Source organism: Scyliorhinus canicula, chromosome 2 (assembly GCF_902713615.1).
Source record: "Scyliorhinus canicula chromosome 2, sScyCan1.1, whole genome shotgun sequence".
NCBI classification, from domain to species: domain Eukaryota; kingdom Metazoa; phylum Chordata; class Chondrichthyes; order Carcharhiniformes; family Scyliorhinidae; genus Scyliorhinus; species Scyliorhinus canicula.
Window position 1 is genome coordinate 36,531,944 of NC_052147.1, and position 14,482 is coordinate 36,546,425.

Sequence of the window (14,482 nt, forward strand, 5' to 3'; positions counted from 1 at the left end):
ATGGTGTGGGTCGGCCATGTCGCGGGGGCGGCCGACGCAGGCCGCCGTGCGCATGCGCGGACCTCTGACAGCAGGTGCAGGCCCCGTAGCGGTAGCCAGAACTGCGATGACTGCTCCAGGGCCCTGCTAGCCCCCTGCAAATCAGAGAATCACCCTGGACTTTCTCCAGGTAAGTCCAGAGTGATTCGCGTGCGTTTTTACGCGCATGTGGAGACAGCCCCATTATTGGAGAATCCCGCCCCTATTATGTAGGAGGCTAAAGTGGGCAATTAGAACATCTCAGTGCAATCAGGCTAGTCAAAATGTCTTTATGAAAGGGAAATCATATTTTACTGGACAAAGATATGAGAGTTCTTTGAGGATGTAACAAGCCACGTGGACAAAGGGCAGCATGGTAACACAGGGGTTAGCACAGTTGCTTCACAGCTCCAGGGTCACAGGTTCGAGTCCTGGCTTGGGTCACTGTCTATGCAGAGTCTGCACATTCTCCCCTTGTCTGCGTGGGTTTCTGCCGGGCGCTCCGGTTTCCTCCCACAGTCCAAAGATGTGCCGGTGGATAGGCCATGATAAATTGCCCTCAGTGTCCAAAAAAAAAGGTTAGGTGGGGTTACTTGGTTACGGGGATGGGGTGGAGGTGTGGGCTTAAGTGGGGTGCTCTTTCTGAGGGCCAGTGCAGACTTGATGGGCCAAATGGCCTCCTTCTGTACTGTAAATTCTATGATTCTGTAGATGTGGTATCATTAAATTTCCAAAAGATATTTGGTAAATTACCGCACCAAAGGCTGCGACATAATTTAATTTAAATGAATTATTCATTAATGGGATTTGGGCATCACTGAATAGACCAGCATTTATTGCCGACCCCTAGTTTCCTTTGATGTAGTGGTGTGTGCTGCCTCCTTGAACTGCTGCAGCCCATGTGTTGTAGGAATACCCACGTTGCTGTTCGGAAGGGAGTTCCAGAATTTTGACGCAGTCACAGTGCAGGAATGACATATAGTTCCAAGTCAGGTTGGTGTGTGGCTGGAGGTAAACTTGAAGGTGGTGGTTTTCCCATGTCTGCTGCCTGTGTCCTTTTAGGTGGTAAAGATTAAGGATTTTGGAGGTGCTATCTGAGGAGCCTTGGTGAGTTACTGCAGGTGCATCTTGAGGATAGTACACACTGCTGCCACTGTGCATTAGTGCTGGAGGGAAAGAAAGAATGTTGAAGGTAGTGGATGGGATGTCAGTGAAGCTGCAGTTTAGGCTTTGATGGTGTCTAATTTCTTCAGTGTTGGAGCTGCACTCATCCAGGTAAGTGTCAAGTATTCCGTCACACTCCTGACTTGTGCCTTGTAGTTGATGGCCAAGTTTTGAGGAGTCAGGAAGTGAGTTACTCACCACAGAATTCCCCGCTTCTTATCTCTTCTTGTAGCCACAGTATTTATGGCTGGTCCAGTTTAGTTTATGGTCAATGGTAATCCCCAGAATGTTGAGTGGTGATTCATAACGGTAATGCCATTGAATGTTGGGGGTAATAGTTAGATTCTCTCGTATTGTCACATGGATAGAACGAATGTTACTTGTTACTTCACAGAATCACAGAATTGGCGTGTCATGTCTGCACCAACTCTCCAAACGAGCACTGAGATTTGGTGCCATTCTCCTGCCTTTTCCCCATACCCCTGCACATTGTTTCTATTCAAGTAATCATCCAGTGCCCTCTTGACTGCTTCGATTGAACCTGCTTTTACCACACGTCCAGGCAGTTCATTCCAGACCCGAACCACGCATATGAAAAAGTGTTTTCTCATATCACATTTGCTTCTTTTGAACATCACTTGTCTCGTTCCTGATCCTTTTACGAGAGGGAACACTTTTGCCGTTTCTGTTCTGTCCAGCACTCTCATGATTTTGAAAATTTCTATCAAATCTCCTCTTAGCCGCCTTCTCTCCAAGAAGAACTGCCCAACCTCTGCAATCTATCCTCATAACCGAAGTTTCTCATCTTTGGAACCATTCTGTAAACCTCTTCTGCACCCTCGCCAATGTGTTCACATCCTTCCTACAGTGTGGCACTCAGAACTGTACACAATAGGCAGAATTCTCCAATCCTGCGGCAGAATGTCCACGCCGTTGGAAACGCTGTCGCGTTTTACGATGGCGTGAATGGGCCGCTCCCACGATTAATTCTGGCCCCTCCAGGGGGCCAGCACGGCGCTGGAGCGGTTCGTGCTGCTCCAGCTGCAGATCCCAGCGCAAACTGTGCGCCGCGGGATTCATGCAGCGCGCTTGCACCGGCACCAACGAGGACATGCGTAGTGGCACCGGTGCCAATGCGCGCATGCGCAGTGGCCTCCTTCAATGTGCCGGCCCCACGCAACATGGTGCAGGACTACAGGGGCTGGCCCATAGGAAAGGAGGACCCCAGCCACAGAGCCTGGCCCGCTGATTGGTGGGCCCCGATCGCGGGCCAGCCCACATCGGAGGCCCCCCCCCGGCAAAGGCCGTCACCCGACTCTTACACGCTGAGGTCCCGCTGGCCCAGGGCAGGTTAGAACGGTGCCAGTGGGACTTGGCTCTTTTCTTATGGCTGAATCGGTGGGCTGGCCGCGTAGAGCAGCCCATGATCGGCACCAATGCCGTCGATAGTCGGCGGCGTGGCGTGGCCCGCCGGCGATTCTCCCGCCCCTATTCCAGCTGAGGTCTGACTAAGATTTTCTATAAGTCCAGCATAATCGCCTTGTTTTTGTACTCTATTCCCTATTACTATAGCCCAGGATACAGGATAAAGTTAATATGCTTTATTAACTGCTCGCTCCACCTGTCCTGCCACCATCAATGACCTATGCACATATACACCCAGGTCCCTCTGCTCTGCACCCCCCCTTAAGAATTACCCCTTATTATTTACCCCTACCAAAATGCATCACCTCACACTTCTTTGCATTGAATTTCATCTGCCACCTATCTGCCCACTTAACCAACTTGTCTATATCCTTTTGAAGTTCTCCAATGTCCACTTCAACTTACAATGCTTCCAAGTTTTATGTCATCTGCAAACTTTGAAATTGTCCCCTGCACATTAAGATTGAGATCACCAATATATACCATGAAAAGCAAGGGTCCCATTAACGACCCCTTGGGAGCACCACTGCGAACCTCCTTCCAACCTAAAAAATATCTCTTCACTTCATATTTTTCACCCAATTTTGTATCCATGTTGCTATTGTCTCTTTTATTCTCACAAGTCTGTTCCGCAAAATATCAAATGCTTTTTGAAAGTCCATGTACACCACACCAATAGCATTAGCCCAATCAGCCCTTTCTATTACCTCCTCAAAAAAGCTCCAGCAAATTACTTAAACACTATTTCCCCTTTAGAAATCCATGCTGGCTCTTTCTAATCAACCCAGATTTTTCCATGTGTCTACCGTATTACGAATAATTGTTTCCAGAAGCATGCTCACCTCTGATATTAAACTGACTGGCCTGTAAATTGCTAGGGACCTTTTTTGAAAAAGGGCATAATATTTGCAGTTCTCCATCTTCTGGTACCTCCTATAGAGAAGACTCAAAGATTATGACCAGTGTCCCTACAATATCTGTTCTCACTTCCTTCAGTATCCTTGGATGCATCTCATCTCGTCAACTTTCAATACCGACAGTCTATTCAACACTCCCTCCTTCTCAATTCAAAACTGCAGGAAGGTTGAAATGTGATGCAATTTATGCCATTGAAAGGGGGAAGGACTTTTTATTTGTTTATTGGACATGGGTATCACTGCAGGGGCAGTATTTGTTGCACATCCATCTTTAATTGCTCAAGAACTAGGGCATTTCAGAGGGCAATTAAGAATCAGCCACATTGGGGTGGTATGGTGGCGCAGTGGTTAGCACTGCTGCCTCAAGGTGCCGAGGACCCTGTTCAATCCCATCCCTGGGTCACTGTCCCTGTGGAGTTTACAGGTTCTTCCATTGTCTGTGTGGGTCTCACCCCCACAGCCCAAAGATGTGCCGGGTAGGTGGAGTGGTCATGCTAAATTACCCCTTAATTGGGGAAAAAAATAATTGGATACTTAAATTTTTTTTAAATCCGCCGCATAGGGCAGCATGGTGGCGCAGTGGGTTAACCCTGCTGCCTCACGGCACCGAGGTCCCAGGTTTGATCCTGGCTCTGGGTCACTGTCCATGTGGAGTTTGCACATTCTCCCCGTATTTGCGTGGGTTTCGCCCCCACAACCCAAAGATGTGCAGGGTAGGTGGATTGGCCACACTAAATTGTCCCTTGATTGGAAAACATGAATTGGGTACTCTAAATTTATTTTTAAAAATAAGAATTTAAAAAAAATAATCCACCACATTGTTGTGGATCTCGAATCGTAGAGCGGGTAACAACGACAGATTTCCTTTCCTAAAGGAAGCAGATGGGTTTTAAGAACAATTGATGACAGTTTCATGGTTACATAACCAAAATTAGTTTACAATTCCAGATTTTATTAAATTTGAGCCAATCTCCCCATTATTAGCCTGGATCTCTGGATTATTAGTATAGTGACATTACCATTATGCCAGCATCTTCCTAGTTAGTAATAGGATAGAAGGCGGGAGAGATTGAATGACAAAGATGTCGTGGAACAAAAGGAAAGGAATTGGTAATGATTATAATAAAGTAACAAAGCATTTGCAAGAAAAAAATCAAAATGGGTAACAGAACCTGAAATTGTTGAACTCAACAAGTCCGTCAGCGTCTAATTAGAAGATGCAGTGCTGTTCCTTTTGCTTGCATTGAGCTTCACTGGAACAGGCCAAGGACAGAAATATGACCAAGAGAGCAAGGTGGTGAATTGAAATGGCGAGTAACTGGAGACTCGGAGTCATGCTTGTGGAGCCGCAGTGGAGGATTTCTGCAAAGGAGTCGCCCAACCTGCATTTGGTCTACCCAATGTAGGGGAGACCATGTTTTGAACAGCTGAGTATTTCCAGCATCTGTGGTATGTCAGTTTAGATTGTTGTGCTCTGGAGTGGAACTTGAAACCACAACCTCCTGGCTCAGTGACAAGATTGCGACCAGCTGAATCATGGCTGCCACAGCAAAATGACCTTGCTCCACACAACCAGAGCTATTTCCAGTTGTATCTTTTCTCTTCCCGCGCCTCCCAACCACCACCAAACGCCACCACCACCATCACGCACATAAATAAATTCAGTCTCCAGGAATATTTCTTCACTCAAGCTTCAGAATTAAGTTATGTTTTCATTTGAGTTATTCATTTTATGCATTAGTTTTAATACAAGAAAATGAATCAACTATTAGGAAGGGGAAACTGCTAATGTTCGACTTCATTATCAAGAAATGTTCCCTTTAATGTTTCGCACACACTTTAAAGGAATGCTTCTTTTGCCCGACCTACTTGACCCCTGCTGGTAATTTATAGATTTCACACGCAAGTGAAGTTGAGGTGTTGGAGAGTGTACAAACCTCCAAACATCTCATTGCCCGAGCTTTCGAGTACCACCCTCAAAGCATGTGGCAGAGTCTGAGTACGAGGGATTGGACGTTTTACCTATCTACCTTATAGAGTAGAAACAAGCTCAATTTTTTCATTTCAATCTTGAGTTCAAAAAAAGATGTACATCTTCAGAAATGTGAATCAGTAAGAGAATAAAGAGTTATGGTGAGTTATGGAGGTACAGTGGGAAAGTGAGGTTGAGGATTATCATCATGATCTCATTGAATGAAACAGCGACTTGAGGCTGAATGGCCTACTTCTCCTACGTCTTATGGTCTTGCGGTCTAATGTGATCTACAGTAAGGAATAGAAGTGCGCCTTTTATAAAGCACATATGATTGAGCTACTTTTAACCCGTGGAAGTTTCCTCTTGTATCAATTCCATGCATTCAGATATCTTTCTTTTATTTCTCATAGTAAGACTTTTTGAATTCAGTTAGGCATTTCCAAAAACTAAATAATTTAAGTGCCTTTTTCTTTAGCAGTTCGTTCTAGTTTGGCACTTTCCAGCAAGAACCATGCTTTCTACAGTCCTATTGCTATCGATCCTACACCATTTCCAACTTCCAGCTGCAGCCAAGGGTCTCACCACCTTCCATCTTTTCCATTGCCAACTGGAACTAAGCCAATCAGCACATCTTCAAGCGAAGGATCCTCAAAGAAATTTCAGGAACAGAGTGTTAATTTTTCTAACTCGTGGCCTACCGAACATTTTGATGGATTCTCTAAACCCAGTTCTCGGAGGCTGACCAACCAATTGTCTGAAGATTTGCTCATTTTTGGTAAGTGAGCTTTGAATGTTATATGTTTATTAATATTGTCCATTTCAGTGTTAATATTTAATAGGAAATATTCAAAAACACAAGCTTTTTAAAACTATTTATTCTTTTACCACCCCAAGACCAATTGAATTACAGAATTTTATAGGACAAAAGATGTTACTCAGCCCATCTGAAAGATCTGTTCACTGGCTTTCATTTAAATATTTGTGTACTTTCTCTTCAAAAGCTACTATTATAATCATTATTCCCGTACATTCCGTTAACTAACAAAATGTTAATCATGTTTTCCATTCTGAAATGAAAAAATGAAAATCGCTTATTGTCACGAGTAGACTTCAATGAAGTTACTATGAAAAGCCCCTAGTCGCCACATTCCGGCGCCTGTCCGGGGAGGCTGGTACGGGAATCAAACCGTGCTGCTGGCCTGCTTGGTCTGCTGTAAAAGCCAGCGATTTAGCCGAGTGTGCTAAACCAGCCCCTTCTCAGAGTGATCTTAAATTTCAGATAATTTCAGATCTCAGATCATTCTCAGAGTAATCTTAAATTTATGCCTCCTAGTTACTGATTCACAAGTAGTACAATTTTCCCCCTATTTATTGCTTCATGTTGTGACTGAGATGATGCTATACATCATTGCACTCACACCTTGTACGTTCCACCCTCTAAGTCATATTAAACAAGTTGCCTAAGTCAACTTTTGAAAAAAAATAAGCCTAACAAATTTGACAGAATACCTAAAACATACTTCGACATTTTGGTCTCATGTGATGACTGCTTCAAATACAATCGCTGAATTTTCCTTCCAATACATTTTTGAAAGTATTAATTTCAATTTCAGGGAGTGGGTTTTTTAATAGTGAAATACAGGCACAGACCAAAGCACTTTGCAAATCCAGCACTTGACGCAGCAGAATAGCAAGACACACATTTGTATTAGTGATCCTATCGCACTACCAAGTTCCTTGCTTTACCCATCACATGTCGCTAAGTACAAAATTAAGACAGGAACCATTCCATAGCCAAGGGACAATGGAGAAAGAGGAGAGAAGAGAAACCCATCACCATATCGTATTGTACACCACCATAACTGGAGGAGGCTTGATGTGGGTCATTTGTAGCTGACACTTTCCAAGGGGTCTGCCAAAAGAAAGCAAGTTTTTATATATGGTTTTTACTGTTTCTAGTTCATATCATCATCAATTATAACTAGGCTTGATAAGTGTGTATATGATATCAATATACTCTGTCTGACTTTTACATTTTTTACTTCTGTTCACGCATAATGCCAAAATAGATATTTTGATAATTTTGGTCGAAATCATTACAGTGTAGGTCACCCAGTTAATTGGAAATACACCATGTAGTGTGGTACTAATATATGCATGCCAAGAAGGTTCCAAATATCATTCCAAGTCCATAGTGACATAGTTGTTCTTGGTTGTCACAGCAACACAGACAATAAATTTAGACTTAATCTCTTTAGGCCGAATGGAGGAAGCATAGACATGATGGCCGGAATTTTCTAGCTATTCATGCCGGTGGGACCCTTCCCACCAATGGCGCAGCTCCACCGTGGGTTTCCTATTGTCTGGGTGTGCATTCAGTGGGAAACTCTGTTACCAACAACAGGAGCAGAAGACCCCACTGCTGAACATGCCCCGGGGGGGGGGGGGGGGGGGGGGGGGGGATTCTGCGCATAGAATCAACCAAAATTCCTATCTGTGATTGCTGTAGGCTAGAAAATGTATATATGTGGAATGCATCCCATCAGGTTCACACATGAGGAATGGCTTCTTTAAGCAATGTAGCTAAGTTTTGCTGCCCAACGTGTCATGTTGTACTAGAAGTCACTGCCTTCAGACTGACACCAGCTAATGTCGTCTTGAGTGCATTAATTTCCCATTGGGATCATTAAATGGATCAGATCCAGTGGAGGAGCTTTGTAATTGAAACATTCTTCCATTAGGAATATACTGGACTAAAATCCAATTTCCCAGCAGCATGGAACCAGTGACCTTCCATTCCCTCCTCAGCACCCCAAGGCTTTCCCTGATCTCCAATTATATGGAACCAGCAACCTTTAGCTGCCTCTTCAGTAGCACAGCTAATGGCAGCACTTTATCTGTATGGAGGATCTTTGTTTGCTGCTAACTCCTCACAAACCGCTGTCCACTGATCCTTGAACTGATCTCTATGATCTATTAAAATATCGGACAGAATATGTTCCGAGGCAAAATCAAATGTAGCAACTCTTGGGCATTCTGTCGGGGGGTACGATCTGGCACACTTAATGCACGGTTACATCTGTTAGAATCCATTATTTAAGGAGGTTATTACTGGATACCTCGAAAATGTTATGTAATCAAGCAGAGTGAACATGGTTTTGTGAAAGGAAAATCATGTTTAACATCAAAAGTAGTGACACGAAATACGAGCTTGTGATGTAAGGGGGTAACATATTAGCGTGGATAGATTTGTTAGTTAACAGGTAGCAGAGAGTAGGCACAAATGGGTCATTTTAAAATTGGAAAGCTCAAACCAGTGGAGTGCCACAGGGATCACTGTTGGGGCCTCAACTGTTTACAATCTATATCAATGACTTGGATGAAGGGATGGAATACTTGGTTGGTAAATTTGAATGGAGAGTAGAAGAGTAAGTTGTGAAGAGGACATAAGTCTGCAAAAGGATGTATATGTGTTAAATGAGTCAGCAAAGATTTGGCAGATGGAGTATAATGTAGGAAAATGTGAACTTGTCCACTTTGGCAGCAAAAATAAAAGAGCAGTATACTATTTAAATAGTCCAGAGGGATCTGGGTGACTTGTTGCATGAATCACAACCTCCAGACAACTGGTGTTTCAGAACAATAGATTTCTGGAATGGGGAGGTTACGGGGCATATTCAAATGTGACTAAAGGTACCTGTTGTATATATTTTTTCAGCTAGTTCACTATCTTGCATATAATTTTGTGTTTATATACTTAACTGTGGTTATCCAGGAGACAGCTCACAAGAAAGTCGTTCTCCCATACCGCTCAAACCTACATTGGTACGATTACCATCATCTCGGAGAGATCTCAATACTACAAAACCTGTCCCTCCAATTCCAAGAGGTACTAGTCCAATGGTTGAAGCCGAAGTAGCTCGATATGGTAATAGAAAAGGAACAAATGGAGCAGAATCTGAGGCGGTTTGGGAGGAAGGGAAGAGTGTTAACAAAAGTCTGGAATTAGATCTTTCCTCACTGGACAACAAAGAAGATGAAACAGATCATGAAGAGGTTAGTATGTACAAGCTTGAAAAATATTTAAGTGCAGTAACTGATATGGTGGCACATGCAGCAGCTATTCTCTGCCAAATATCTTCCAAAAACAAACCAGATGAATGACCAGTTGTTAATCTAGATTTCTTGTGTGGCATGAGTTAAGGGAGGGATGTTGGCCATGATATGGGAAGAACTTCCTGCTCAGTGAATAATAAAAGGATCTTTCACGTCCAACTGAAACACTGGAACTTGTTTAGTAACTCATCCAAAAACCGTGCTTCCAAGAGTGCACTACAGTACAATGTCAGGGTTATGGTGGAGTGTCAACTAAAGTCTTAATTCAAACATTGGAATGGGGTTTGAACTAACAGTTATTAAAAAGGGTCAGCTGCGGAGTGATATATTTAGATCTAAAAGTAGAATATTAAACATAATGAAAGCCAATTACATAGGTATAAGGGGTGAGTTGTCTGAAGCAAATAGGGAATTAGAGTAAAAATATGACGGCAGCACAGTGAAAGAGATATTTTATCAGTTTAAATTAATATAAGACCATAAGACATAGGAACAGAATTAGGCCATTTGGCCCATCGAGTCTGCTCCGCCATTCAATCATGGCTGATATATTTCTCAATTCCATTCTCCTGCCTTCTTCCCATAACCCCTAATCCCCTTATTAATCAAGAACCTACCTATCTCGGTGCAGCATGGCCGGTGAAAGTCAGGAGACCCCGCTGTCAGGATCCACCCAGCTTGCAATGCCTTGTGGGATTCAACGCAATCTCGCGAGACGTTGCAAGGAAATCCCGCACACTATGGACGGGATATGTTTTTGGCAAATCTACATTTTAGAGCAAGGTAGTAAGCCTTACTCAAATGTACAGATTCCCAAGGTACCTGAGGCTTTGGGATTCAAACCCCACATTAGAGACTTCAGACGAGCGCCATTTGATACTGATCCCCACTAACGGGGACAAGGCGGAACAGCACTTGTGGGGGTTTCCATGGGGATCGGAGGCCCCCAGCTGCATGTCCTTTGGGAAGGGTGGTACCCTGGCACTGCTGGTGCCACTTGTGTTGAATAGCCACATGTTTCTCGGCACTGCGAGTGCCAGGAAACACACGGCTAAACGCGCTCACTAGGGGACTTTATTCCCTTTTGGGAAGATCGCGCCCACAGCCTTCTGTGGCAAGAGCTCCACAGATTCACCACCCTCTGGCTGAAGAAATTGTTCCTAATCTCAGTTTTAAAGGATCGTCCCTTCAGTCTGAGGCTGTGGTCTCAGGTTCTAGTTTTTCTTACGAGTGAAAACATCATCTCCACGTCCACCATATCTAGGCCTCTCAGTATCCTGTAAGTTTCAACAAGAACCGCCCCATCCTTCTAAACTCCGATGAGTACACACCCAGACTCCTCAAACGCTCCCAATATAGCAAGCTCTTCATTTCAGGGGTCATTCTAGTGAACCTCCTCTGGACCAAGGCCAGCACATCTTTCCTTAGATATGGGCTCAAAACTGATCATAATATCCCTAATAAGGTCTGGCCAGATCCTTAGAAAGGCCTCAGAAGTACATCCCTGCTCTTGTATTCTAGCCCTCTCAACATGAATGCTAACATATTATTTGCCTTCCTAATTGCCGACTGAACCTGCACGTTAACCATAAGAGACTCTTGAACTAGGACTCCTTTGTGCTTCTGATTTCCTAAACCTTTTCTCATTTAGAAAAAGTATATGCCTCTATTCTTCCTACCAAAGTGCATAACCTCACTCTTTTCCACATTGTATTCCATCTGCCCACTCTCCGAGCCTGTCCAAGTCCTTCTGCAGCCCCCCTGCTTCCCCAGTACTATCTGTCCCACTGCATATCTTTGTATCATCTGCAAACGTAGCAACAGTGCCCTCAGTTCCTTCTTCCAGATCATTAATGTATATTCTGAAAAATTGTGGTCCCAGCACTGACACCGGAGGCACACTACTAGTCACCGGCTGCCATCCTGAAAAGGACCCCATTTATACCCACTCTCTGCCTTCTGCCAGTCAGCCAATCCTCTATCCATGCCATTATCTTACACTTAACACCTTGCTCTTTACTTATTTAACAGCCTCCTATACGGTACTGTTATGGGCCAGGATTTAGAGATTCACATGGAGTATCATGGAGTTCACCTGACCCACAACCTTTAATAGATTGTAGTATGGGGAGCAGACGGCCCACTCTACAGGTGTGGTACAGCAGCAATCGAAGAGTATTTTTTAAAGCAAAACAATGTTTATTCTATGAACTCAAGTTAACTTTATTAAGACATACAGTGAACATCTTAGCAACCATCAATTCAAAAACAACCCCCAAAGACTACAACACTAAATAATTCTTACTTTCCCTTTAACATCCATAAGACTTAAAACACCTTTTAACGAGAAAGACATCAGGCTTAACTTCACTACTGAGAACAGTTACCGTGTTGAAATCAGCAAATGGACACTCATAAGCTTGCAGAGATTCACACACATCCTGCTGTGATTGCAGCTTCTCCAAAACTAAAATGAAACCAAACCCACCCTGCACCAAAAGCCCTAAAGCGAAAGTAAAAAGCTGATAGACAACCCAGCTCCACCCACTCTCTGACATCACTGCAGTAGTAAACACCCATTTCTTAAAGGTACTCTCACTACAGATATTTATATATATACCCATTTATAAACACCCATTTCTTAAAGGTACTCTCACATGACATCTCCCCCCCAAAAAAAAACCATCAACTTCAAGATGATTTCATTTTTCACCTTTTCACTATCCTTTAAGAAACACAGTAAATATACTTTTTCGTTTAAAAAAACAAACACGCAAACAGGTATAATAATATAGTCCTTTTATTTTCTTCTTCCTCCAACTGTTATTGTCAAGATTATCCAGAGGATTGGAATAAAGGAATTCCATTCATACTGTTTGCAATTAGGGATGCACCTAATGAGGTGCCTTGAAATCAGTTCAAAAGGACTGAATTTGGTTGACTCATTAGGTGCATCCCTAATTGCAAACATTACGAATAGAATTCCTTTATTCCAATCCTCTGGATAATCTTGACAATAACCCTCAACATTGTCTTTAATGTCTGATGCCACCTTTCTAATGCTCCCTGCGATTCTGGGTGGTACGTAGTTGATTTAAATTGTTTTATTCCTAAGCTATCCATAACTTCTTTGAATAACCTTGAGGTAAAATTTGATCCTTGATCCGATTGTATTTCTGTGGGTAGTCCATATCTAGTCAAGAATTTAAATAACTCCTCCACAATCTTTTTAGCTGTAATATTACGTACTGGAATGGCCTCTGGAACCCTAGTAGACACATCCATTATAGTCAAAAGATATCGATTCCCACTTTTTGTTTTGGGAAGTGGTCCTACGCAATCAATTAGGACCCTTGTAAAAGGTTCCTCAAATGCTGGAATGGGTATTAAGGGCGCTGGTTTTATCACTGCTTGAGGTTTCCCTATCACTTGACATGATTGACAAAATTTAACTACATCTTTATGTAGTCCAGGCCAATAAAAATGTTTTTGTATTTTAGCTTGAGTTTTCCTTATTCCCAAATGACCTCCCACTGGTACCTCAAGTGCAACTCGCAACACCTCCTTTCTATACCCCACTGGCAATACTACTTGATGAACTTCTGCTCACTTTTCATTCACCTGCATATGTAAAGGTCTCCATTTTCTCATGAAGACATCACTTTTACGGTAATAACACTCTGATATACACTCAGATTCTTCTTCCGTGTATGCTTTCTGATACATCCGTTTTATTTCTACATCTTTCTGTTGTAACTCCGCCAATTTTCCTGAACTAAGAATATCCGCCTCATCCTCCACCTGTTCTTATTCTTTTTCAACTATCTGATCAAAAATCGATTCTGATAATTGCACTTCATCGTCACTCTTTGATTTCTCCTCTTGTCTTAACCTGTGACTTTGCGACCTTGTTACTGCACAATCCAGAAAAATTCCACGATATTCATCCTTCAACACTTCAGTTGTCTGATTTTCCACTGGCTTATCAACCACAGGAGGCATCACTCCCACCTGCGATCCAGCTATATCACTACCCAAGATAAACTGTATTCCTGGACAAGATAGTTTCTCTATCACTCCTACTACCACTTCACCACTCTTCACTGGACTTTCCAACCTTACCTTATATAATGGAACACTACTCCTCTCACCCTGAATTCCACATATTACCACCTTTTCTGGCAATATTCTTCCCAAACTATATAACTCCTCATCTCTTACCATTAAAAATTGACTAGCTCTCGTATCTCTTAAAATTGTGACTTCTTTACCTGCTCCTCCTGATACACATGAGTAAACTTTACCCATACAAGTAAATTATTTAAAGGCATCTGGCACCTTCTTATCAATCACCACTTGATTAGGCTGTACAATCTTTTGCACCTCCTTTGCTTCATTTGGGCTTCCCTTTACCACTTTAACAAGCCCACTGACTCATTCTGTTTCACCACATCAGCCTTCCCAGTGCTTTCCTTCAACCACCAACACTGTGACTTTACATGGCCTAGTTTATTACAGTGAAAACATTTGACATTTTTCTTTTTTTTTCCACCGCCCTGAATTTCTTTTTTAGTCTGAGGTACACTCTCCTTATTATCTCCCATCAGATCACCTTTACCTTTACCACTTGAGTATTTCTCATGTCCCCAATTTCTATCTGTCACAGGCTGAACCTGATGTTGGAAACCAAGCTTTGATGAAATGAACTAATTCAGAGTCATCTGCCATTTCTGCTGCTAATCTCACAGTTTTAACCCTCTGCTCTTCCACATGAGTTCTCACTACATCAGGAATTGAATTTTTAATCACCTCCAAAAGTATAATTTCTCAGAGAGCTTCATACGTTTGGTCCATTTTCAAAGCCCTT

The 14,482-nt window shown here is 42.8% G+C and overlaps 1 protein-coding gene across 5 annotated transcripts in view; it reads left to right on the forward strand.

Moving 5' to 3' along the window:
* The window catches only part of LOC119952464 (TOG array regulator of axonemal microtubules protein 1), a 173,248-nt gene that overhangs the window by 84,772 nt on the left and 73,994 nt on the right, over positions 1-14,482 (forward strand). For 3 of the 5 annotated variants that reach the window (XM_038776256.1, XM_038776270.1, XM_038776278.1), the window contains 2 exons: positions 5,975-6,274; positions 9,275-9,555. In XM_038776256.1, the coding sequence (XP_038632184.1) occupies positions 5,975-6,274; positions 9,275-9,555 (581 nt within the window). The remainder of the gene's footprint in view (positions 1-5,974; positions 6,275-9,274; positions 9,556-14,482) is intronic. The other 2 variants (XM_038776264.1, XM_038776286.1) reach the window with 1 other exon arrangement.